Source organism: Haplochromis burtoni, unplaced genomic scaffold, assembly GCF_018398535.1.
Source record: "Haplochromis burtoni strain Fernald_Lab_line unplaced genomic scaffold, NCSU_Asbu1 Contig_373, whole genome shotgun sequence".
In the NCBI taxonomy this organism is placed as follows: Eukaryota; Metazoa; Chordata; class Actinopteri; order Cichliformes; family Cichlidae; genus Haplochromis; species Haplochromis burtoni.
The window spans coordinates 367,585-393,169 of NW_024582734.1; the positions used below are offsets into that span (position 1 = coordinate 367,585).

The 25,585-nt window shown below is 41.0% G+C and overlaps 1 protein-coding gene across 1 annotated transcript; it reads right to left on the reverse strand.

Annotated features, from left to right (window-relative positions):
* Positions 1–5,806: 5,806 nt before the first annotated feature.
* On the reverse strand, positions 5,807–23,036 carry LOC102297157 (basic helix-loop-helix transcription factor scleraxis). Its single transcript, XM_005943813.3, has 3 exons — positions 18,494–23,036; positions 18,006–18,222; positions 5,807–8,782 (listed from the first exon to the last, which is right to left on the reverse strand). Exons 1-3 carry the CDS (start codon positions 18,886–18,888, stop codon positions 8,744–8,746), a joined length of 651 nt encoding a protein of 216 aa, XP_005943875.1. The 5' UTR covers positions 18,889–23,036; the 3' UTR covers positions 5,807–8,743.
* Between the last annotated feature and the right edge of the window lie 2,549 nt (positions 23,037–25,585).

Sequence of the window (25,585 nt, forward strand, 5' to 3'; positions counted from 1 at the left end):
ATCACTCTTTCTTTCTCGTAAAACGTAATTCAATTATTTAGCGCTGGAAACATTTGCTAGAGAATTTTTTTTGACGTCTTCTTCCTTATGGATATTGTCCTTTCCCTAGATTTGACCATAGCACGGACTTTATTTTTATGTTGTATGTGAGGTAATATAAATAAAATAAATAAATAGTTTAACAAAGGATGCAAAGAGAGAGAAATTAGATGTAATCCTGTTGGCTGGTGGAAAGACAGCCTGAGACATATCCATATGTGTTTCACTGATGCCAAACGTAGTGTTCAACATTTTACACATACAGCTTCACTCCAAATGCTTCCGAAATTCTTTTCAGATGTTCAGCCTGAGCTCAGTGCGATAAATGTTTTTGATAAAAGCACCTACTGTAAGATCTTTAACCTGGAACAACTTCTTATGGAACTGTGAGGAGGTAAAACATCATGCACCTAAATACACCAATTTAAACACAAACAGGGATTTCTTGAGTTTACAATTTGTTTGTTTGTTTTTTTAACTCTAGGTTTCAAACTTTTTTCTTTTCTTCTTTTTTTCCCCTTTTTTTCTTCTTTTTTCCTTTTTTTCTCTTGTTTTTTTCTTTTTCCCTTTTTTTCTTTTTTCTTTTTCTTCTTTTTCTTTTTTTCTTTTTTTTCTCTTGTTTTTTTTCTTTTTTTCCCTTTTTTTCTTTTTCTTTTTTCCCTTTTTTCTTTTTTTCTCTTGTTTTTTTCCTTTTTTCCCTTTTTTTCTTTTTTCTTTTTCTTCTTTTTTCTTCTTTTTAATCTTTTTTCTCTTGTTTTTTCTTCGTTTTTTTCTTTTTTTTTTCTAGGCTTCGAACTTACATAAAGTGTTCATCTCGTTAATTGTCAGTTCATGTGATACATTACATTTCAGATGCTAAATGATGTATCAGATGCTTGTTTTGTTGAAAAAACAATACAAACTATGTTATTGTAAAAGTTGCCTCTGGTAAATGGAGGTCACATATTCATTTCCTTGCTACCGCAACTAAAGCAATAGTTAAACTTTTAAAACACAATTCTTAAAATAAAAAAATTCTCTTAAACCAGTGTTAAAGTTCATTTTTTAAAGAGACATCTGTATTGAGTCTAGACAGTTACTAATGGCATTTTTGAAAAGGGTGGAAAATGTGAGATCAATGGATGAGTGAAATGGAGCAACAATCACTGGCACTAGACAGTGCATCAGCTTTTGTTGTCTGACCTTACCTGACAAGGCAGCAGAGGGAAACAGCGAGCCTTTTAAATCTGAGAAGTGTTGAGGAGATTGCGCAAGACTCACAGCTTTGCAGATGATGAGGAACTGTGGTTCTCTGGTCAGCCGCAAAGTTGTTTTCGCTCATTCTGCTCTCATTTTCACCTGTTTTTGTGGTAAGGTGACTAAATATGACTGATGATTGCAAGAGTGATGCACAAGTTAAAAGATAAACATTTGGACACCTTACTTACCCTCTTGTTGGGGAAAAACACATTCACACACATTCACATGCAATTATATAGGCTTCCATGGTGGTATCCTCTTCAGCAGGAAATGTCTTTTTAACAACCAATTAAAGGTGAGCCAGGCTGCTAGCTTACAAGAGGAATGTGTACTCTGAGGACCTGTCGAAGAGAAAAAGGGGGAGAAAGATTCATTGTGGGGGGGCGGAGATACAGTGAGAGGAGGCATTAAGAAAGCTAGAGAGCCGAACAAGTCCGGGATTTGGCACTTTCGCAGGTGTGCACAACAGGGGGTTAGAGGAGGAAGGAGTTTGTGTACCTACTCATACGTGTGTGTTGGTGTGTATGCGTGTGTCAGAATGTTTGCAAGTGTGTGGAGCTGCCAAACTGGCCACCTGTCTTTCCCTCGTTGTAGTTTTAGTGTTTCCTTTCATCCGGCCCGCAGCAGCACAGCTCCCACTTGGAGCAGTTAGCCTCCTGCCGTGTGTGTGTGTGCATGTGTGTGTGTGTGTAGCTCAGGTCCCACTTGGGTTACAAAGACTAATGTTCCTAAAGGTGCATTTCACTCTTTCCTCCACATTTTTATATCTTTGTTCTTTATGTTTTATTGAGACAGTTCAAGTGGAGCCAGGAAGTTGGCCAACATGCTCACCGAGCACAAGAGGACACCAGAGGAAACTTGTGCTCCAGTGTCAACAGGAGGTCATGCTTCAGGAAAAGCACTGCTACCTGTGCATCTTTAATTAATAGGCCTTATTCAGCTGGGTACCATCTGAGTACAAAAACATGGATGAGTTAGAGTAAAAAACAGGAGGTGCTTTTCTCTACTTCACTGATTCTCATGTCATGATTGTTGATTAATGTAGAAAAAACCTGGTAACGCTTTTGAGATGTCACCACTTGTTTTTTAAGAAAGATTTATTTGTCAATAAATACCGTGATAAACATTAATTTGAGCTTCACAAAGCTTCATTTTATGGATCTACAGACTGACACCTAGGGCTTAGAAAGCTTTTGCATAAAACAGTTTTTAGGGAGGTATGTTGAAATAATTCCATATGTGACGTGTTAAGAGTTGCATTCACCAACATTTTTTTACAGTATTATCAGCTGTGTGTCACATGACACGAACAGTAAGAAACCCAAACCTTTGGGAGCCTTGGCACATGTTAGCATCATTGGTGGGATTACTACAAACTGAACAACGTAGAGAAAACCAAATCTATTTCACCCAACTAGTCCTGCACACTTTGTTATAGAAACACCATTCATACATCTAATATCCAGTGTGTCCAGTGAACATGGACAGCTATATTGGATCTACCTGTGGCCTTTTCATTAGGGACGCCTGTGTACATACATATGTGGCCACTCTATTAGGTACAGCTGTGTGCTTTTTAAAATGGCTTTATTAGTTACACCTACATCAGCGCCATTTTATTAGGGACACCTTATTAGATACAGAGGTGGCCGCCTTGGTAGGTAAAACTGTTCACTTTGTTTGGTCCATCTGTGAAAGTCACTTTATTAGGTACAGCTAAAGTGTCTAATAAAGTGAGCAGCCATAGAGGAACTTGATAAAAATGCCGGGTCATGTTATTTGATACCTTGTGTACCTCTGTATGTCTGTGTACCGAAGTGTCCTTCTTCCCAAATTTTAAACCGCAACCCACACAAGAAAATGCACTGCAAAATGTCCAACAGCAGTAAAAATCCCACCAGTTTCAGAAATTGCATAGTCTAGTTTAGCATATTGTTTTGGTCATAGAATTTGGAACCTGGACACTTTCAGTATCATTTTTCAGCTGTTTTCAGCAAAAACCTGGGAATATTCCACTGCATCTCACAGCCTAGCACTGAATGGCAAACGTTAGCAGCTATCTGGAGAACTTAATATAGTATTTAGTAGCTTAAGAATATTTCTCTCTAGAGATGGTAGAAATTGAGCTCGAAAGGAAAGTGTATATTTGTTTTTGCATTTTCTGGGTTGCCAGAAAGTCAAAATGAATTAAACCTCATGTTAATCTTCCGCCCTGTCTGCTGGGCGTTTGAACTGCGAATTGTTTTACAAGTTGAAATTATATTACTAGTTTTTTGTTCATCAGTATTATGTTTGGAGCTTTCTGTGCTGCACCCAAATGACAAATCTATAATTACATGCTTTAAAAACATAACCTTCTATGGTTCTTTTTTCCTTGTCACTGAACGTGGAAGAGGAGATGAAAAGCATCCAATATAGCATTTAATAATAGTGAAGTGAGAGCTGATTGGGCAGGACAATGTCTTAATATTGAAGCATAATGCTATATGTTTGGGGAAATTAGTTGAGTAGGTTTTAGGCAGACATTTTAACACTAAAACATTTATAGGAAACATTTTATTTTTCCTACTAGCCAAAACAACTTGTGCCTACGTTAAGTTGAGGGACAGAAGTAGATTCAGGAGGCTGATAACTGCCCACTGATGCCTGCAAGGCACCATATTATAAATTGAGTAATTACATTATAGTTACAGTTATGCAATTACTTGTGTTTCAAAGGTACTTCAGATATCTGTACACATGGCTGAGAGAAAGAAAAAAAATCATACAAACATGCTTTTTTCTTCCTTCACAATTAATGCAAAAATCAACTGATTGCAATTCGTGTGCAGGCAGCAGCCAGACCGTGAACTTCAACAGGTAACAAACTGATGAGCAGTCAAGCCGCTCGTTTCTACCTGTTCGTGTTTCTAAAGCAGAATCTGTGGCGATCGCTTTAAAGTCTCTTTGCGCTGGTTTCCATCTTTGCTTTGTGTTGTCATATTTGTGTTCACATGTAAAAACTAAAAGAAAGACAGTGTGTGTCCTCATTAGGATAGGGCTTTGCATTGGTGTGTGGGACTGTAGCCACACATCAACACAAATAAAAATGTAAACTGCAAATATACATAGACAATAAAAAGAAAGCTCTGACTGCAGTTCCAAGGCCATAACTATTTAAAGTTTTTGAATTTTACCTTTAATTTAAGACGTTTAACAAAGCTACGGCAATAACTGTTTAGAAATTACAGCCATTTTTATGTGTAGCCCCTATTTTCACAGGCTCAAAAGTAACTGCACAAACTAATATAATGTTTAAAAAACTATACTTTTCTTGATTCTTTCTAATACTTAGATGAAAATCTCTTTCGGGCAATGACTGCCTAAAGTCTAGAACTCAATGATGAGTTGCTGCTTGTTTGTGGGTCTCTCTGCATTCATTTTTGCATTTACTAAATGAAAAGCATGCTCTGCTGGGTTGAGATCAGGCGTCTTACTTGGTCGTTGGAGAATATCCCATTTCTTTGCCTTGAGAAACTCTTGGGTTGCTTTTGCAAAATTTGTGGGCCGTGAGATGCCATCTGATCAGTTTTGCAGCATTTCGCTGAATCTGAGCAGAGAGCCTTGTACACTTCACAATCCATCCTGCAACTTCTATCAGCAGTCACATCATCAATAAACACTAGTGGCCCGCTTTCTCTGGCAGTCATACATGCCCATACCATAAACTTTCATCCACCATGTTTGACAGATGATGTGGTATGCTTCAGCTCATAAGCTGTTTTTCTCCTTCTCCGTACTTTTCTCTTCACATCATTCTGGTTGAAGCTAATCTTGGCTTCATCGATCCAAAGATTTTTTTTCGCTGTCGTGCAGACTCTTAGATGTTTTTTTGGGAAAAGTCTAATCTGACCTTCTTGTTTTTGAGTGTAATCAATAATTATTAGACATCTTTTGATTGTAGACTTTAATAATGATACACCTCCTCAAGAGTGTTCTTGACGTTGGTTAGTTGTTTTTCTAAATCACTGAAATGAATTTTTTTTCCCCGTCATCTTCCACTTTGGCTGTCTTCTGTGGTCCTTCCAGCCTTTTGGTGTTGATGAGCTGGTCAGTGCATTCCTTCTTTTAAAAAAGTACCAAAATGTTGATTTAGCCACTCTCAAAGTTTTTGTTATCTTTCTGATAGGTTTATTTTGGTTTTTCGGCCTCATGATGGTCTCCTTCACTTGTGTCAACATCTCTCTGAGCCTCATATTGAGTGTTCAAGTGAACAGCAACCAAATGCAAATTTAACAGTGGGAGTCAACTCCAGATCATTTATCTTCTTAATTTGTCATGAAATAACAAGGGAACAGGCCATGAAACCGCTTGTCAGTCAGTCATCCAATGAACTGTTTAAATCCTAAACAGTTAATGCAATATTTTTGTGAAAGTCTACAATCATCAATCACATATTGATTGTTTGATTTCAAACAAACTGCGGCATTGGACGGAAGCATTTTTTAAAATAAAGAGTCAATGTCCAAACATTGAATGAAGTGAAGTGTAGTTATGTTTTATCTGAATCATCTACTTTAAGACAAATGGTCCATACCAAAGCCGGTGGTGCCGTAAAAGCGTGCAAATTCCAGCACAAACTCTATTTTTTTTTTATAACTTCAGCTATCAGCGTTCATATGCCAGATTTCCGTGGGGTCATCTCTGTCAGATCATTATAGTGATAATAATAAGAGTCAGTCGGTCTTCCAACCTCCGGTTTACATTGGTCCAAAACCGCCCACTTAAATAAAAAGCAGTTTGCCCTCTCAGCTGATCTGTTTCATCAATATAAAATACAGAGATCATTAGAAAGCTAAGCTATATCACAGATCTTCCCGTGTGTGCAAATGTGCACGTCCGCTCACACAGTACATCCATCTGTTTGTGCATATGTAAGTTCATCTGCGCACAAACGTGTGAACGGTCATCTGTGTGTATGCTAAGTTGTGCGTGCGTAGGCGTAGGGGGAACCTGATCTGGTCTGTGTGGGAGGAACCAGTCCCCCCCTTTAGTATCCAGACGGCCTGCTAGAGAGATCAGACTGTCAGACTAACTGGACCAGAAGTCATTAGGACACGCTAGACACACAGAGCTTTTTCAAAGCTATTGCTTCCTTTTAAAAAGACAAAAAAAAAAATACCCCAGCAGTAAGATTATCTACATTTCATCGGCTCATGATAGGACTAAGATCTTTAAGACATGCGGTGCTTTTCAGATCTTTTTCTCAGAAACCTATAAGCAGCAGGGACCACTTATTTTGAATCCGTGTCCTGAGATTTAGTCTTTTGTCATCCCGCGTTACGTTTTAGAAGAAAAAAACTCGTAGGGCATATCAAACAACTGTATTCTTTGGTATAAGCGATTATAGGCTTTGAAGCTATCTTTAGTTTAGATTTTAATGAACTTTCAGACGACACGTTTCTCTCCTTCATCACCTTTGTGAGTTGTTTCTTTAAAGTGCGTGTCCTCTAAAAGACATCCATCTGGGGACATATTAACTCTAGAACTGGCTGTGAGTCCCCAGTAGTGATATAATTTGGGGGTGTTTGTAAGATCTGACACATGCACACACACAAAATAAATCAGCTTTGTTTTTCAGCACCATTTCCACTAAAAGCTGTTTTTTGGCAGTGGAAAGTGGCATTTGAATTTTTTGTTAGTTGTTTTCCTTCATCGGGCACTTGTCACATTGTAGGAAAAAGCTCGATAATTGGCACCTCAGTCGCAGAAACAGCTTGTTAGCGTTGTTAAAAAATAATTTGGGAACACCGAACTAGTGCAGCACAGCGGTTAGCCTCCATTAAAAGAACAGGCTCAATTTACATTTCTTTTAATGGTGGAAAATAGCTTAAGAAATTCTACTGTTATATGACTTTGGGACACCAGTGGCATTATAAGATTTTAATACGCTTCATGCAGGATAATATATCACCCAGATGATGCAACATTTTCAGGTAGCCATAACTTCTATCCTCTGACCTTGAAGATAATGTAGGAAAAATGTGTAGTAGTCACACGAGAAAGAAAAAGATAAATTATTATTTTAAAAAAGAGAATATGCTCAAAAATGAAGGGCAGAATCTACATTTTCCATCACAGCAGTTGCCAGACTGGAGGAGATGCTGCATGAAGGTGATGGAGGACACAGAGTCAGAAACACTGGAAAAGGCAGCAGAAAAAATAAGAAAACAAGTAGATGATGTATGGATGCATCAATAAAAGGACAAGTTCAGAAGAATGTAGCTGGTGTGGGGCTAAGCACACTGGAAAGCCATCAACAACCAGACTCTGGGCAGTGGCACTCCAGGGAAAAGAGAGGAAGAGCAGAGGAGAAGAGAGAACAAGCATGTGGAAAGGTAAAGAAGAGGACAGCAAAGGGACAAAGGCAGATGTCCAAGTAGCCAACCTGCAGATTCAATTTTGCTCATTTTCCTCCCCTCTCCCTTTGCCTTGCCTTTTTCTTTCCTCCTTAAGCCTCTGTTGCCAACCTCATCTGCAACTTTAGTCAGTCTGAGCAACAGCAGCACCAACTAGAACCGAGTTCTCGAGGAGAGAAGGAACAAGCATGTGAGAGAGAAAGAGAGCGTCGCAGGTGAATAAGGGTAATTAGGTTTATGTGAGCTATGGGATCAGACAGAGAGGAAGTTCCACTTAATTCTCTCCACCAGCCACAAAAGGATAATACAGCATTGATTTGCTATTAAAATATATCTGCAGCTCACCGGAAAGTCACGGTGGAAACTTCTACAATGTTTATTGGTTGGGACTGGCAAGAATTAGGAGAACATTTTAGAGTACAATCTGTTTAACATACCAGCAGCATATGAATGAAATTTAATCCCAGATATACAAACAATTTATTGCTCATCTTGAGTTAAGTTCAACTCTCAAAAATGATTATTAGAAATAACCAATGCCAACAATGTTCCAGCATATTTTTGTGATGTCATATAGCCAACGATTGTACCTCAAAACGATGCACATTGTTTGTCAAAAAAAAGTCATATAGCCGTTAAATAACATAGTTTCATTATATAATGTTATGTCACATAAATATACATTTATACTTCAGTTTACACATTAATAACACACAGCTTTTCGGGAATACAAGTTTATGAGTGTGTTTTCAGATCATGTGCCATAAGTTCTCAGAGTCACTGATACAGTCAAGAGTCTTTTATAAGTGGTATTAAGAGGTTCTTGGTGGTGTTGGTATGCATGTGAAAGCCATTTGAAAGTTCTCAAACTGTAAAAAAAATTTTTTTAAAAAAGGTCCTTTAACAAAATGCAAACTTTAGTTAAAATGTTCCTGGAAAATCCTGGAAGTGCTACAAGGAGTCCTTCAAAAGTCTTTGAGTCTGGTTAGTCTTCAAGTTGCAGTAATTTTAAAAATCGCTGTAAGCAAGTGATGAGCATTTTATCCACGTGGCTCGTGTCGTTGTTGTTAGCTCCTTATGGCGGTCTTCCTGTCTCTGTCTTTATTCTGCAAGAGACAGAAACAACATCTCACATCATTGACGGGTTCACTGAAATCAAACTGAAACAACAGTTTGGGTTTTGCTCTCATGAGTTAGAGCTGGAGAAAACTTAAACGGTAGGTGGAAAAAAGGCTAACTGCCATCGAAGATTGATTCTTTATGGATGTTGTTGGTGTTTTTACTTGATATATTTCATAGATTTCTCAGGAGGGTGGCTTGAGAAAGTCTTCCCTCCTGTGAGACGACTTTATCTGTCCAGTCTCACAAATATAAAAAACAATTTGAGGTAAGATCAAAGAAACAAACTTCTTAATCGTCATTTCATGAAAATTTGCCAGTTTTGATCGAAGCTTTCTCTGGTTTCACTAACACAAGTATACTTTACGTTTAATGAATTTATTCAAACCATATTTCATCACAGAGGCTCTAAAGAAGCCCAGCAATTTTACAGTAAAAAAAAAAATCATAACAGGTAAAAAAGATGATTTTTTTTTAATGTAAACCATAAAAAATGCACTCAAAAATATATGGTTTCATACTGGAATCACTGGCACAGCAAGTTCATGTGGTTTTAGATGTGCTCTGCTTTTAGTTGATGGGAGAGTAAATTAGCCTTGACTGCGTGCAGCAAACTCACATAAACACATTCTGTAATGTAGCACACAACATTAATTGTGGTGGCAGAGAGAAATGAGCTTTTCTTTAATACTATTACAGCCTGCAGATTGACATCATGAGCTGGTTCATGACAGCAGAGCATGATGATATGCTTCTCATTTATCTGTGGTATCAGAGCAGGAGGCCCTGATTTCCTGGCTGGTTGGGAGACCTTCGCTATCTGGCCAGGAAAATAACATCACTTTTTCCCTCTTCACCTAACCTCTTCTCAGCTCACTTGGGCCATCTACCACTGGCTTTTCAGGCAACAGTCAAGGGATTTTATTGAACACACCACTGAGTGATATGCAACACATATCATCCATGCTTCTGTAAAAAAAAAATTTAAAAAGGAGAAAAAAGACGGATGTTTTAAGGATTAACTCATAGCTGACAACGGATCTTTGTTATTTAATTCTTCAGCTGAAGAATAAGGCTACCATTATCCCATATGCTAATATAAGCACTCATGTCCTCTCCTGACTTTTCTCTACCCCCTCTCATATCATCTCAACTAACCCTCTCTGCCTCCCACTTTCCTTTCCTCTCATCACGCCGAACACCTGTTACACATTTCCTCTCAGACGGCGCACAAGGTGTAGGTGTTTGGAAAAATCCGTTTGCCTGAGATCAACATAGGTGGGTTGGTGGTTGGAAGGGTATCAGGCGGTAATCAAAGAATGAGATCATAAGACTTGGACAGGAATTGGTACTCCCACTGACGGAGGTGAGTGAGTGTGAGGAGACGCAGAAACTGTTGTTGTCAATCCTTCCTCCAGCTGGATCAGCAGAGGATCATTAGATTACACTGCAATTGAACCATTACCGTTGCTAGACATGAATCATTACCACTGTGTTACTGGCTGCGAGTGCAAGTATGAGCAACACCAGCGGTATAATTTAGTATGTAGTAGCCACGCTTAAAAGCAGCTACTTCATGTGACCAAATGTGTCTTATTTGTTCTTCTGTTGTCCTGTTTTCAAAACTAAGTAGATAGTAGATGAGATATTACTAGCATAAGGAAATATAAGAACATCAATCAGCACATGTAGGGTTTCCTCATTTTAAAGATCATAGAGGTCTTTCAGCATTAATCCTAATGCAAATAAGCATATGTTTACCACCATTTATACTCTCAGTTGCCTTCTGGATTGTTTGTACCATAAATAAATAAGAGGCACTTATATCATATTAAGAGTTTTTTATGACCCAAAGACAAAACGAGTGGGAGAAAAGGACAGAAAATCCTTATTTTGTTGGTGTCCGTGGATCCCATCTGTAGATTTGCTCTTTTTTGCTGAAGAGCGCAGTTTTATAATTTATAGTAAATCTCTTGGCTGTGATTCGTGGAGCGCTGGGGGATCCCCCCACATTAAGAACCCTTGCTTCAGGCACAAATCCATTCCTAGTACAACTGAAGAGTCTTGATATGATCACCGTAAAAGATTACACAAGACTAATGATCTGCCTCAAATTATCTGTCAGTTTAACCATCTGACATGACATGTAGTCTTGCTCAGATGTCTATTTTGTGTCACTTACAGCCTGGAAAAACCTCGGCTTCATTGACGCTGTGATCTCATTGTGCTTGTTCCCTTTCACAAACCATCAAAACCATCAGTTGGAAGACAGAAACGCAGCCATGCTCCTGGGTGTTTGTTGGAAAGCAACGGGGAAAATTAAAGGCATTTGTCAGTGGAAGGAAAAGTACTTGAGGCAGTTTAGAGTTAAAGTGGGTACGTGAGAAATTTCACTTGAAACCTGTGTGTGAAAATTGGATGATATCCCAAATTACATCAAATTGCAGCGGAATCGGTAGGAATCAGCCCACGTCTCATTGTTAGTGCTCCGTGACAGTTTAGAGGCACAGCTGTAGCTGGTGTAGGCGGTTCAGCTGGAGTGAAGCCGGTTCAGTCAAAACAGAAGGTGGAGGGGATTTGGGGAGGGGGGCTTTAAGGCCGGCCTGGTAGTCAAAACAATCTCCTGAAGACTAATAGGGCATGCTCGGATGACATCTCTGCTCTCTCTTTTCTCTTTCCAAACAGGCTCGCGCGCACACACACATACCGCTGTCTTCCCAGGAGGCCGATTTGTCTGACATTAATATGATTACCTGCTGATGTTTACTTTAGATATGATATGATGATACTACCAAACTTGAACAATATTTTGGGACCAACAAGGAGAAAGCAGCCTGTCTTAACCCTAATGTGAAGACAGTAAACACTGTCTTCACAGCATCTTATCAAGTCCACAAATTCAGTCTTTAGTATTGTTTTTCCGAAACCCAATCCTGCCGTTCCTTCACCTATAACTGGATTTTCCATTCTCTTTTTTTCCTGTGTTAAGCTGTTCTGTCAAATACAAACATCTAATTTAGTTTCTGGCTGCACGAGGACAGGAATGACTGGTTGGAAAAAATAATTTCTACTTGGGCACTGGCCCGCAATCGTATAAGGAGATTGGTATTTAACCATGAAATGAAAACTGGTAATATCCTTTCAGTTTAGCGAGTGAAAGTATGTGTATGCGTCAGGGCCTCTGGTGGCTTATAGAAGCTGTAATTTCCCCCATAAATGATCATTAATTGATAAATAAAACATAAGAGACTTCAATTGAGTGAAATAAAACACAAAATAAGGCCCCAGTCTGCCACTACGTGACTTGGACACATCGCAAATTCATGTTCATTGCAGCTTTGCCAGTAAGCACGGCTCTTGATTAATCTTAGATTGCCTAATTAGATGCTGCTTGCACCAGGCAGCCACACATGTACTTTATTTTCCCCAGCATTTTAAAAATCTGTTTTAATGACTCCATAACAAGCCAGACTTCATTTTCACTAGTCTCAGATGACTTAATTTTGCTACATTATGCACTAACCAGCGCTTGATCATCAGTGCTAAGATGTAGACCCTAAAAAAACCAGTATGTCATTAGCTTCAGTACATATTGTTTCAAGAAACAGCATAAATCCTGCTTTTGTGTTTCTCTAAAGCCTGGCTCGACTTTCTGTATTTTTGCTTTAATTTTCTGGGTGAGCGGCCCTTTCCCCAAAGACCGAATGGCTACAGAATGATAGTTTTGCTAATAGATTTTGTTAGTTATCTGACCCGGCTTCTTCTGCTGGTGTTAAATTAGGATTTAACCGTTTCCATCTGTGCTGAAAATATACAGACAGGTCCACGCTCGAGGGCACACACTCGTACACAAACTCACACACACCGAGCGTGGCTGAGAATACATTTAGACGCTGCCATCAGCGTGTTAGCTGCCTTCGATGCACCTCATTAGCATAGCGAAGCTCTTGCTCACGAGGCACGAAAAACATTCCCTCCAACTCAACGCTAGCATTATCAGCAAATGAGGGCAATTTAGTTTTCATCTATGACGTTCTACCGAGACGTCGACTCCGTGCACAAAAGTGACGCAATGCTTTTTTCCAGTGAAAACAGACTAATATCCAAATAACTGCAAAAACCGCAATCATTAGCGCGGCCCTGCACATGTCCTATGCATGCATTTAAGCCCTCTTTAGGCCCATGGTTCATTTGATCTCTATAAAGAAGCAAAGTGTAGTTTGAGCACAGCCTAAAAACCAACTGTCCAAACTGGAGGATAAATAGCTAAGTTGATTATCCCGCTGAGTCGTTGGCTATTTCTCTTTCTCTCTCGCTCTACTTCTCCATCTCTGTTTCCACAACTTCCTGCACACCATTAGTTTAGAAAGTGTTGAAAACGCAGTCATGATCCAGAACTCCTTAACTAAGTAATCATATTTAAGACCTTTTTTTTTTTCTCTTTTTTGCACGCTGTCTAGAAGTGGTTGGAAAGACTAGGAGGTAGGGTGAAATGCTTTTGATAAAAGTGTCTGAGTGCGGTGGTGTGCTGTGTGCCCACATGTGTGTGTATATATATATGTGTGATTGGTGTGGGCGTGAGCGTAAGCAGGGAGGGCGTTTCACAGTGAGTGGTTTCCAGGCTCCTTTAACATCACCATCAAAGCCCAACGTCAATGTGTTTCTAATAGCAGCCGCTGAATTAAACACTGGCTGTATGGCCTCAGCAGAGGATAAATCATTTACAGAACAATTAGCTCATTTGTTGCTCCGCTCTGTGCTGCCAATGACTTCCAGACACAGAGAGCCAGCCAGTGTGTGTGTGTGTGTGTGTGTGTGTGTGTATCTGTCTGTGAGTGTGTTTGCAAGGTTGCTGCTTAAGACACATTAAAAAATTCACTCTAGATGTGTCACTCACATCCGTCTCATGCAAAAACAAATGCAAGTGGTCCTCGCCCTCACACCAGCAGAGAAGAGGTGTGTTTCCAGTTGCACAGTGAGATTTTAGTGCCCCCGTCTCTCCATCCACATACAAAAATCACCATGCGTAGTTGTGCTGCAGCCGAGATATAAATCAGAACCGTTTGCGATATAAAAGGCAGAATGCATTGTCTGGTTACGTTTGCTTTTTGATTTCCAGAAATTCCAAATAAATGACCTCCTTTGAGTGCGAGTAAAACTCTGGGCCGTGCCTTAAAACGCTTGTAAACGCATCTAAATTTAACCATTTCAAAAGAAGCGCTGGTCTATTTACACCAACCACACCATAAGCACCAGAGCAGTTATATTTTCACCAAATTTTTCTTTCATTTTTTTTAAAATTTTTTGTTTCCGAACATAAGATGTTGCTTTTAATTAATCAGATGAGCTTCTTCGAAATTCAAATGATGGAAAACGCTTGGGCACGTCACATCCAGCTTGAAAGGAGAATGCAGTGTGATTGCTCTTATTGGCAGACGAACTGCTATTTCTATTTACTTTAGCCCTTTGAATTGAATTAACCCGCTCTCTGTTTCGGGCCAAAAGAAATAGGCCACAGTAGAACGCTGCGGACTAGAGACAGACAGATTAGCACATTTTAAAAGATGTTTGTTTTGAATCACGTTTTGCATAAATTCAGATTGTAAAATAAGTGCAGCAGACAACCACCTCAGCACTTTCACCATCACTGAAGGTGACCTCTACCAGATATTGACTTAAGACAATAAAGAGCTGATGATTATAAAAGCTGCCACTGTGAGCTTCTCCTGTCACATGTTGAGTCCAGGCATCTGACAGTTGCACTGACAGCAAAGAGCCTTTGCACAGGATAGCTGCATCAATCAAGTAGACAGCACGGGGATTTGAGCCGTGCTCGGCTCACCTCAGTCGTCTGTCCTCAGTATTGTACATCTCATTTACAGATGTAGCCATCAAGCATGTCCCCCCCTTTTTTAAATCCAAGTATCAAAGGCACCAGCATGCAAGAGCTGCTATCCACTTTGTCTTTGCCAAACTGCGTGTGCTCCACCCCTTACACATCAGGTTTTTGCTGTGATATATATGAACATTCAAGGAGGTATTTGGCATCAAAACAAAAAAGATACTGAGAGTAAATTTCACAAAGTAGCTTTTCATGCTTCACCTGACACTTTAGGGCATCAAGAGAGAGATTTTGTTCTTTATGTTGGCATAAAAAATTTAAAATAGAAAAATTTTTTTCCGGACTAGCCTCTACTAAACCTCTCGAATTTTTCAGACGACTTGAAGGTGGGTGAAAATTTTTAACCTAAAATCTGAAAAAAAAAAAAAAAAAAAGACCCGTCATTCATCAAACGGCTGACATTTGACGACGCAGCGATATTGAGAGGGTTTTAATCATGTTCTGTATCATTTTCAGGAAACTCACCGTAAATGAGTGAAATTCATTTTAAAGCTCCTTAAGACATGTGTATAAAGAACCGACACATAATGAAATCCCATCACTATTCCTCTGACTCTGTAAGATGTAAAGCGTAGCACTCCGTGTGCAGTAGTCATTACTAACAACACTGTTTGTTTTGAAACAGTTATACAGTATTCACACACATAATAAGAGGAAATGAGCGTATACTTTTCTCACTTTCGCCCTCTCCGACGCTGGAAAGAAGTGTAACTGAAGCAGCTGGTCTAAGCAGACCTGACAGCTGTGATGAACCTCAATGACCATAAAAACATACAAAGAGAGCACTCAGGACACAAAGTCTCATTTTACCTTCACAATCGTTTCCTCTCTGTAATCACCAGCACCGACTCTGCTCTTTAGCCCACTTAGACCCACTGTAGCCACTTTTCCAGAGAAAACGAAATGCTCTCAGGTTCTGCCAATCAGAGGAGGCCAAATGAACCTCATTTTTCTCCTAAAATATATTTTAGATAATTGCATCAATTTAATTTGGAAATTGCACAATAAACATTCAGCGTGGATACATGAGCCTCTTTGCACTGCGTGTGCCGATATGATGGCGAGGAGGAGCACTGGAGCCTGGTGGAGTGATATTATTATCACTCCACCAGGCCTTTGTTGAAGGGTCCAGCTAACAAGTCCTGTTCTTGTATCCAAAGCCCAGCTCAGCTTATTCCTGTGTGCCAATACAGCTTAACTTTAAACATAGCCACACAGTGTATGCTGTACTTGTACCCACACAACATCCTGCTGCTAACCGTCTAACTAACCAAGTGAAGATTAATCCACCACTGAAATTAGACCAAGAAAGTGCACCATTTAACATTTTTTACTGGTTGTATGCAGTAAAAAAAAAATGCAATATAGAGTAAAAAAAAGATCTTCACATTGTGATACTGATAAGCTACTAAATTCACTTTAAGCAGAACTGCAAAGACATTATAGTTGTTTGTGTGTGATTCATAAAACTGTTTGCATAAACCAAAACTGAGCAACCATTTCTACACCCTTGTGCTAACTCATCTTCTGTCTCCTCGCTTGCGATTCTTCTGGATTCGTTTGGGGAAGTCAGCCAAATACGCTTGATGCAGCGTACACAGCACACAGGGGAGAATAATGAGACTTTTCATTGAGCTACCGGGAAACATCATAACGTGACTGACAGTGTGTAACACAGAGTAAGCTGAAGTGTCTGCGCTCGAGTGTTTTGACATGAGAAATAGTTTTCTACCCAGCATGCATTTACAGGTCAGTCATGCAACCACAGCAGCGAGCTGACAGCAGCAGATAGTATTACAAAGCTCCTACTGGCAGCTCTGATCTCCATCAGGTCGATCGATATGCACAAAGGTGGTGGTGGTGGTGTTTGAGGGGAGCCGGGGTGCACATGTTGAAGGTGAAGAAATGAAACAGAATGAGATGTTTGCGAGGACAAAGGAGGAAGTGAAGGAGTCAGCGAGGACAGACAGGTTAAAAAAGAAGGGAAGGGGTACAGGTTTCAGGCGAGTTATCTGCGAGCTGAGGACGTCTGGGTTTGGACGCTCAGGACGTCTAGTTTTTCACTCGCAGAAGTTTGGAGGGGTGGGGGGGACACTAAGACTGCTGAGTCTCAGGTTATCCCCCAGCTAAAGGGTCTCTGGGTTGAGACACTGAGGAGGGTATTAGCTTTCACACACTGCTGGGGTAACGGCGGAGTCTGCCAGATGTCAGCCCCTTACCCATAAATCCTGCTAAATGGGCGGCAGCTATGGGCTGGGGGGGGGGGAAGTCAACTCTTTATCATCTTCTGTAGCATTTGTCAAAATCAGAACTGGGGTCATATATATTTAACTTCACTCAGCTAATCCCTCATTTTCTGTATTTTCACATCAAGCTGATGATTTTCGTCTGCGAGAGTGGCTTTGATTATGTTAATTTCCCGCGATGACTCAATCAAATATGAGCAGAAACAGGTTCGCCCTAAGGTGTAGCTTATCCATTTTAATAGTTGTAGAGAAATGTAGATTTTTATCAAGATTATTGACAAAAGTGGAGAAGAAAAGTTGGTTGTTTTGGTTTTTTTGCTCTAAAATGTTATCGATTGTTGTCCTGTGACTGTGACTTTCACTGGAACAAAGTAATTGCCAGTTAACAATTTGTATCTCTCAGGTCAATCTCGAGAAGTTATGATTAAAACCTTCTCGTATTCGGGCTGACGTCAATGCATTCTTGAAATTATACGCATGGTTTTGGACGGATTTCACGGGCTCCTGGTCATAAATCTCAGTCACTGCATAAATACCCTTGTAAACTCTAAATTCATATTTTTTAAAAAGAGAGCACAAACAACACCATAGATGGGTTTAGACACAACACTCGTACACATTTAGTCTGGAAAAAGCCTGCGTGCTGTTTGAACCCAGCTCTCGGAGAGAAAAACAACCACTGCTGTGGACTGTAATGCTCAGAGATTTTCAGAAACCACCTGCTTGATTAAAACTAACCCCAGATGATACAATAACACTGAGTCCTTTAAAAAGTGGTTTTGCTTTTACAGTCCCTCTGGGCCAATCTGGTTTATGGGCACATTCACTGATCTCAGGTCAGCTGTCCTAAACCACCACACAGTGTCTCCGACCGCACTGGTCTTCAGCTAAATCTCTATCATTTGTATTTTGGAAAATTTAACAAAGACGAATAAAAAAAAAACGCGACTTTTCCCGCCATTTAGTTTTAGAGGATTTTTAAGCAAAACGCACTTTTAACTTAATGTTTTCCCCGATTTCCCTCTTCTTCTTTAACTGACTGAGAGTTCGTTATCCGCTCACCATTTTCCTCTGGTTACTGAGGCAGAAGGTACAGATGTGCTTGGGCTGCGCTGATTGGTCGGATCCTCGGTTGGGGGAGGAGCTGACATGGAAAAACGGCGGTGAGGGAGCGTGGCAGGGCTGTCCGTCATGAAGCCCTTCGCCCAGGAGCAGCACGTTACCCAGATGGCTTATGTAGCTGCTGGCCAAACGCAGCGTCTCGATCTTTGACAACTTCCTGCAATCATGAAAACAGTTGTGGTGTTGACAGAGGAAAAAAAGAAATTTGGAGGGTAACGTACAGATATCTGCCTCATAGGATATGTTCAAACCTGCAAGAGAATGATGCTAGATGCTAGAATTTTTCTTCCCTGTTCGAGTTTGGAGAGTTTCAGATTAAAGGCCTAAATATAAAACCATCATTTATTTGGCTCTCCAGGTGGAAATCACTCTGTCACTGTCTTATTTGTGCATGATGTCACAAAACAGTAACTCATGCAGGTCTTTACCTGTCTGCAGGCTCGGTGGGGATGAGTGTGCGCAGCGCTGTAAATGCTGTGTTGACAGAATTGGTGCGATCTCTCTCCCGCGCGTTGGCCGCGGTCCTCTGGCGATATTCCTTAGGTGGAGATGAGTCCGGGGGGACCAGTCTCGCGGCCATGCCCCCTACTTCTATCCCTCCGCCTCCTCCCCCGCACAGCTTCCTCTTCCTGTTCACCTTGATGTGAAAGGCAGATGGGGAAGACGAGGACAAGCGAAAAGCGGCGTTGGAGGAATTGCTGGTACGCTCCTCGGAGCCCGAGCCCTCGCTGCCGTTCTCGTCATCGTCTTCGGAGAGAAGGGCGATGTCGCCGTACAGGAAGCGGCCCGCGGGGGGTGCCGTGCGCAGCATGGCGAATGTCATCTTGGGCGCAACAGCGTGACAGTTACCGGTCAGTCTTGTGGGGGCTTCCTCAAGGCAAGGTTGAGCTGATGAAGCTTGTTGGCTGAATCTGGTTGATGCTGACGGCTGCTGAAGGTGTCCACCAGAGCTATTTCCCCAAAAACTTCTCTTCTTCACAAAATAAATTAAGCCAGGAGAATCGGATGTTTCCCTTGTGAGTCTAATTTGCCTCAACTTGTAATCTCCCCTTATTGAAGTTGATCCTAAAGCAGGTTAAGAGGTCACGACAACTTGACCTCAGAGCACTCGGGTCATGGACAGCTGCAGGTTCCAAGTCCTTCTTGTTCTTTCTGGATCTATTCACATGCACTTCACATCCCAAAGATCTGTGTCTCCTGCAGCTATCACTTCAAAATAAGAATTAAAAAATCAGTTTATACTTGCATGTTGAAGCAAAAATTGGTCTCGTCTCTCATTGCTTCTCTGCGCGTCTTTCTTTGCCCTTCGTTTCTATATTTGCCCGTTTCAATTCCAGGAACGACTCTGCGCCAGCCGCCTCACTCTCTCGTGCTCTCTGTCCTTTCTCCCTCTCTGTGTGTCTCTGCTCCACATGTGCCTGCAGTCTGAGTGTTTCCGTCTGTCTCTGGTCTTAAAGCCAGTGGGAGGGCAAAAGGACTGCACTGCTCCTCCCTCTGAGCACTGAGGGTCCCTTGGCTGCTCTCTAGAAGCAGGCCGGAGAGACCGGAGGCAAGAGGCAAACCATCCGCAGGAGTTTGTTTTGGCTGCATGCTGATATGTTCCAGGGGAAATCCACCCTAAAACAGATCTTGCATCACCCACAGGGCCCTCTAAAATTTAAGAAATACGGTCGATGTGTTGGATAAAATGCTGTCATGTGGCATTAGTAATAAAGCTGTTATCTTGGACGGTACAATCAGATGTCAGGTTGATCTATTTCTCTATATTTATTTTCTTTTTTCCACAGAAATGTGTCCAGAATCAAAGTTACCAAACTGTCTTTTGAATAACGACTGAATATCTTTAAATAATTTCTGTTGTGTTAACTTGTTTTCAGTTTCTCACGTGATATGTTCTTCCTGGTTTCTGTCATTAGTCTGACAGGGCACGCTACCAGCAAGAGGTACAACTGGGTTTTGCGTTTGCAGGAAAAAAAAAATCATGTTTCGTTCAACCACTTCCTCGACTGCAGTAAGCTGTGAAGACAGAGTGGCGAGTGTGAGTGTTTTTTCTTTCCCTCCGTCTACATCTCTGATTTCATCCCGGGACAGCTGGCCGGGAGGCATCGCTGAGCTCATGGATGACGCCAAAATGTAGGTTTATCCGACCGCAAGACTTTTATCTGTACGAGCTGTGGCACTAAAGAGCTTTGCAATGTATCTATCCTCATGGGACTCAGACATTTAACGTGAATTTAAGGTTCATGCGATTGGAGATTGTAGTAGGAGAGCTGCGACTTTAAACTGCCTTCATCTATCTGTCATCCTCTCTTCGAGAAGGAAGTTAATAGTTCAAAACGAGGTACAGCAAAGGAAGCGGAGACAGAGGCGAGAAGACAGACACAAGTGGGAGTAAATTAGCAAGAGACAAGGCAAGGAGCGTCAAAGTCTAATTGTGTTTTCTGCTTAAACTCTTTGTGATATTATTAGTCATGATCGCGCAGCTTAACTCTTATTGCCAAGAGACTGTGTGACCTTTATGTGTTTCTTCCTACTTTAAATGTACAGCGGTTAAAGGTTGACAACCTATGTAAAGCTCAGCTATGAAGTCTGTAATCCTCAGCAGTACCTCAGTGAAAACTCTAAACCCAACTGCCATTACTGGTATGCCTCTTTTGTGTAGATTGGCAAGAGTAAGCTGCTGCTGAAAACTAATAGCACAATGAATAATCTGTCAGAGTTACACAATGTTACAGTCGGCATTCATCACTCTCGATTTCTCTGTCTTTTTCCCTCTTCTGCCCATATTTCTCCCTGACTCCCCTCCCCTCGGTGTCCATCCCTGCCCTTCAATCTTAGTCGTGGTGTTTATGCTGTGGTGTTGAGTGAATGAACCAAAGCCAACGCTGGTTGCAGCGGTTGATTGCAGTACATACAGGAAGCACAGAAAAGTGCAGCATAGGTGGGAATTAAACTCCAGTCGGACTACTATAATGAAAACAAAATGTGCTGCTCTTCCTACATACGAGTGCTTCACAGAAGCAGAGAAGCATTAAGTTTTGGCACTGATCGGTTCCTCCTGAAGGTGCAATCAAACAATGCGGTTGTGCTCCTACAGTTCACGTTACACCACCTTTGCAGAGTTCACACTGCTACCATGAATAAATCTCCTTAAGAAAAATAAATAAATAAATAAAAAATAATCTTCAGCTGCAGGACGTAATGGAAACAAGGAAGAAAGCAAGGGAAACACCCCCCAAGTGTAACAATTTTACACTTTGTTGGAAAAAACCTTTTCCACTTCCCTTCAACTCTTATTGAACACATCCGTTCATGAGATCAGGCCAACTTCCAATCAATGTTTTAGATTAAAAGAAAAAGAACCTTTAATGATGCTCTTGTAGCTATTTAAACTTTTCCTAATGCCGAAAAACTAAATAAAAGTGGACCAAAAATAACAAAATCCCTCAGTGAAAACAAACTTTGTCTTTCAGGAGCCAGCGCTGTATCCGACAGCTCATCGCTCTTGCGAGGGAGAAAACTAGGACAGTATGTGGTAAACAGTTGGGTTTGGGTTGGAGAACATTTTGGATCTCTTCTAAATATTATTGCTTTGGCATATATGCCTTTAATTGATAGCTGCGGCAGAGACGGACAGAAAATGTGGTATGTGTGTGTGTGTGAAGGAGGGGGGGGCATGCAACAAAAGGTCAGGAGTTGCGGTACTGTGGCATGTTAGTATTGTCAATGCTTGAGGAATCCTGCGATGATTTACAGCCCTGGAGTTAGAGAGAGATGAAGACATGATCTTTGAAACGACTTGTTCTGCGCTGTGCTCTGCCTATCTGCATATTTTTGACTGACCGCTAAAATGTGGAGGTGTATTTCCAAACCAGCTGCGCTCTCTCTGCGGCCCATCATTACATTGCATTAGCATGATCTTCCCCTAGTTTGCATATCCCAGGAGCGTGTGGCTGGTCTAATACAGTATCCATTTCTCTCTGAATCACTGCCAGAACCCATTCGACTGGGTATATCCACTATTTATAATCACGTATGTTTGCGAAGTGAATGTTGCATAAGAAGAAAGGAGTCGCATTACAATTCAGTAATGGCAACATTTACATTTAAACTACATAAAAATATTGACCAATATTCCTCGACGCAGACTGTGCATTACACAGTGATGCTGAATGTTCCTGTGTCAGATATTATCGTTGTACTGAACTGCAAACCCAATTTGCAGTGTAACACTTACAGTTTTACACTTAAGTTGTACATGTATGATGCATGATTTGCATAGTGCAAATAATGAAAACGGTGACATTTGACATGCCGTGTTATATGACAGAGTCCTACCAGAATGTGGGAATTGCATCTTGCATAAACTTAGCATTAGGTTTTGAGGCTTTGCACCAACCAAGTGGCAAATGGCCATATCGTGCACTGGTGAACGCATACTTAAAAGCAAGTATATGTTCAGACTTGGAGCTTTTTCACTGGAAACAGCTGCGCGACGCAGCTCAAAGCGGAGCCAGAAGAAAAAGGCAGTTTCAAAAGTTCTTTTATTTGTGAATGAACAGGTAGCCACTCATGGTATTTTTAAGAGGTGTTGATTGTACCGAGGATGTAATTTCCCGAGCACACACCTTCTGGACCGTGGACTTATGGCATTTGTCAGGCTGAAGCAAGTGATTTAGTACGAGCTGGCAAAGAGAGTTTGGCAAATTCATTTTAGAGAATCCCATGAACTAACATCACAGAAAAAAAGGCCAATAGGATTGATTATTGAAAAATGAGCAGTGAACTTTATGTTCGACTTGCATCGCTCTTTCTTCTCACACTGGGACTTTGGAAGTTCTTTTTTTTAATGACAGTTTTAGATTTATTTATTTTTTGTGTGTGTTTTTGAATCACGCATTTTGAAATTGAGTGGTGTTCTCCTTTAAAGACACAGCAGCAGTAGTGGTGGCAGCAGCACAGTAGTAGAGCACCATCTGATAGTCATTACCCCTCCCCTCTCCTCCCCCATCCCTTCTCCTCCTCTTCTCCTCTCGCTTGATACTCTTTGCTCAGCTCAGACGTATTATTCATTAGTCTGATGAAAAACACCCACCATCTTAGTAGGGCCCAGCCTCGCGCACACACACACACACACACACACACACACACACACACTCTCAGTCAGAATAAGTGAAGTGAACAACTCTGGCACAGGTCAGGGACCTGTCAAAACTCGGAAGCAGGTCTGGACTCGATACCGTACCAGAGAGCAGGCGTCTAGCAGGGGAAAGACACTCCAAGGAACTGAGCTATTTATTGTAGTCCTCGGATAATCGTTTCTATAGCCTCCACCGAAACTGATAGAAAGAGGGAAAAGGGGAAGATCTCTGTTATGATGCCACTAAGCAGACGTCTGGACTGGGTCATTACCAAAAGTAAGTGTGTGCTCTCCGCAGCAGGGAGCGCACAAATAATGACAATGGGAAGAAGAGTAGGGATAGAGAGAAAAGAAGGTGGGAAGGTGGAAAGCAGGACAAGGAAGAAAAGTAGGATGGAAAAGAGGGAAGTGAATGGGGGGGGGTGTCAAAGAAGACGAAGAGGAGAGAGCTGGTGGCAGCCTGCCAGCACTCCGGACTGCAAAGTGTATTGTATGGGGAAAATGGTCGGAAGTGCTCGCCCCCCCAACTTGCAGCCCCCACCACCACTAGCCCCAATTTCAGCCTCATTCAGCCTCAGCGCCAGCCACACTCTACTGTGTTTCCCAAGAGAGCCAGACTCTACAGCTGGCCTTATTAAACTGAGAGAGGCAGAGAGACAGAAAAAAGACCGGGAAGGAAAGAGAGGTCACACAACTGGAAGACATCAGTCGAAACTGCGCTCGCTCTCTTAGTTTTTTCCGTTCATATCCCGTTTTATGATAGAGTTTCTCACAAACACGCTTGCGGTGCACTGGGTTCAAGCGTGTAGTAAAAAGCTATTGTTTGATTTGACATCCCTCAGAACACTGTAAAACAATGAAAGAAATGCTGGGAAATTAAAGTCTGTGTGACTTTTATCTCGTTTGTCTGAGTGCGTCTGAAGGCTGTCGTCATACATCTGAGCCCTGCTGTATGAGCATGTCTCCTTTTAGTTTGTGAACACAGTGGGCCAATAAAAGAAACTTTGAGAGACGGAAATCTGCTTCTAATCCTTTATCTTGTGGTCGTTTTGAATTTGCTTCATTTCTACTGCATTCTGAGTTTCTGTTCCACCTTGACGGGGTTTTCATCAGATCCCTTTACTTTAAAATAACACAATTAGGTTAATTCACACATGCACTGTGTTTTTTCCACAAGCAGCTTCTGGTCACTGATCTACTCCTATGGGAAAACCGAGGGTAAAGTCCACCTCCACTGCATAATGAGAGTCTGCAAAGGGATACACACTCCATTTATGTCTGCCTTTAAATGCTTGATCAGTGGAACACCTATATGTCAAGTATACACTGCTTTGTCTTTTGTGATATTGGTAATTGATCAGAGTATTAGTTGGATGAGCAATTAAAGGCTTTCATGCCTGCACCAATTACCTCCTGACACCAAGCACATAGCTGAGAACCATTTGGGATGCTATTTGTGGTGAGTTGGATGCAGAGGTGGGACCAAGTCATTGTTTTGCAAGTCTCAAGTAAGTCTCAAGTAATGTCAGGCAAGTCAGAGTCGAGTCTCAAGTCACTGGTGTAAAAGTCCAAGTAAAGTCACAAGTCTGAAATTTTGAATTTCAAGTCCTTTCGAGTCTTTAAAAAACCCCCGAAAAAAAGCATGTTGCAGTTATATGCTAAATGTAAATATTAGACCATGTAATTTTTAAATCTGTGTTTTTCTCAACACATGACAAAATAGTGAACTTAGAAAATATACACAAATTGTGAAATTGCACCTCTTTAAAATGCAGCTCAATTAAACCTAGCTCCAAGAATAATTTTCACCGACAGTTCTGAGATAAGCTGCATGTTATTCTTGGATGCGGTTGTAGGACCGGCTTTAAAATCGCATGACAAAAATATCATACACATTAAAAAAACTGCATCACCAACGTAGCCTGGACAACATTTGCTAGTTAGATGAAGTCAGCTATCTCATCGTAGCATATTTATATGCATATTTATAATCATACGGTTCTTGGAGTGAGTGCATACACTCATGAAGTTTAGTAACTTCAGGTCACTGCAACAAGCCCAGGTACAGTTTACCGACGGATGGGTACAGGACCTTGAAATGCACCGTGTAGAAAGTAAAGACCATCGTACGTATCATAAGTTTACCAGTCTCACAAATCGTCGTCATAAATACACATTCGTTAACCGTTTATTAATAGGACCTTTGAGCTCAATGGTAATTAATTAGTAGTGGAAATAATTTCTGGTAGCATCACAGAAATGTAGCAGTGACAATAATACTGTATGCTGTAATCGCACTGGGCAATTAGTGATACAAAAAACCTGTTTTATCCTGTGAATAAAAGTATATGTTTTTGTCAATGTACCATAATAACAGAAG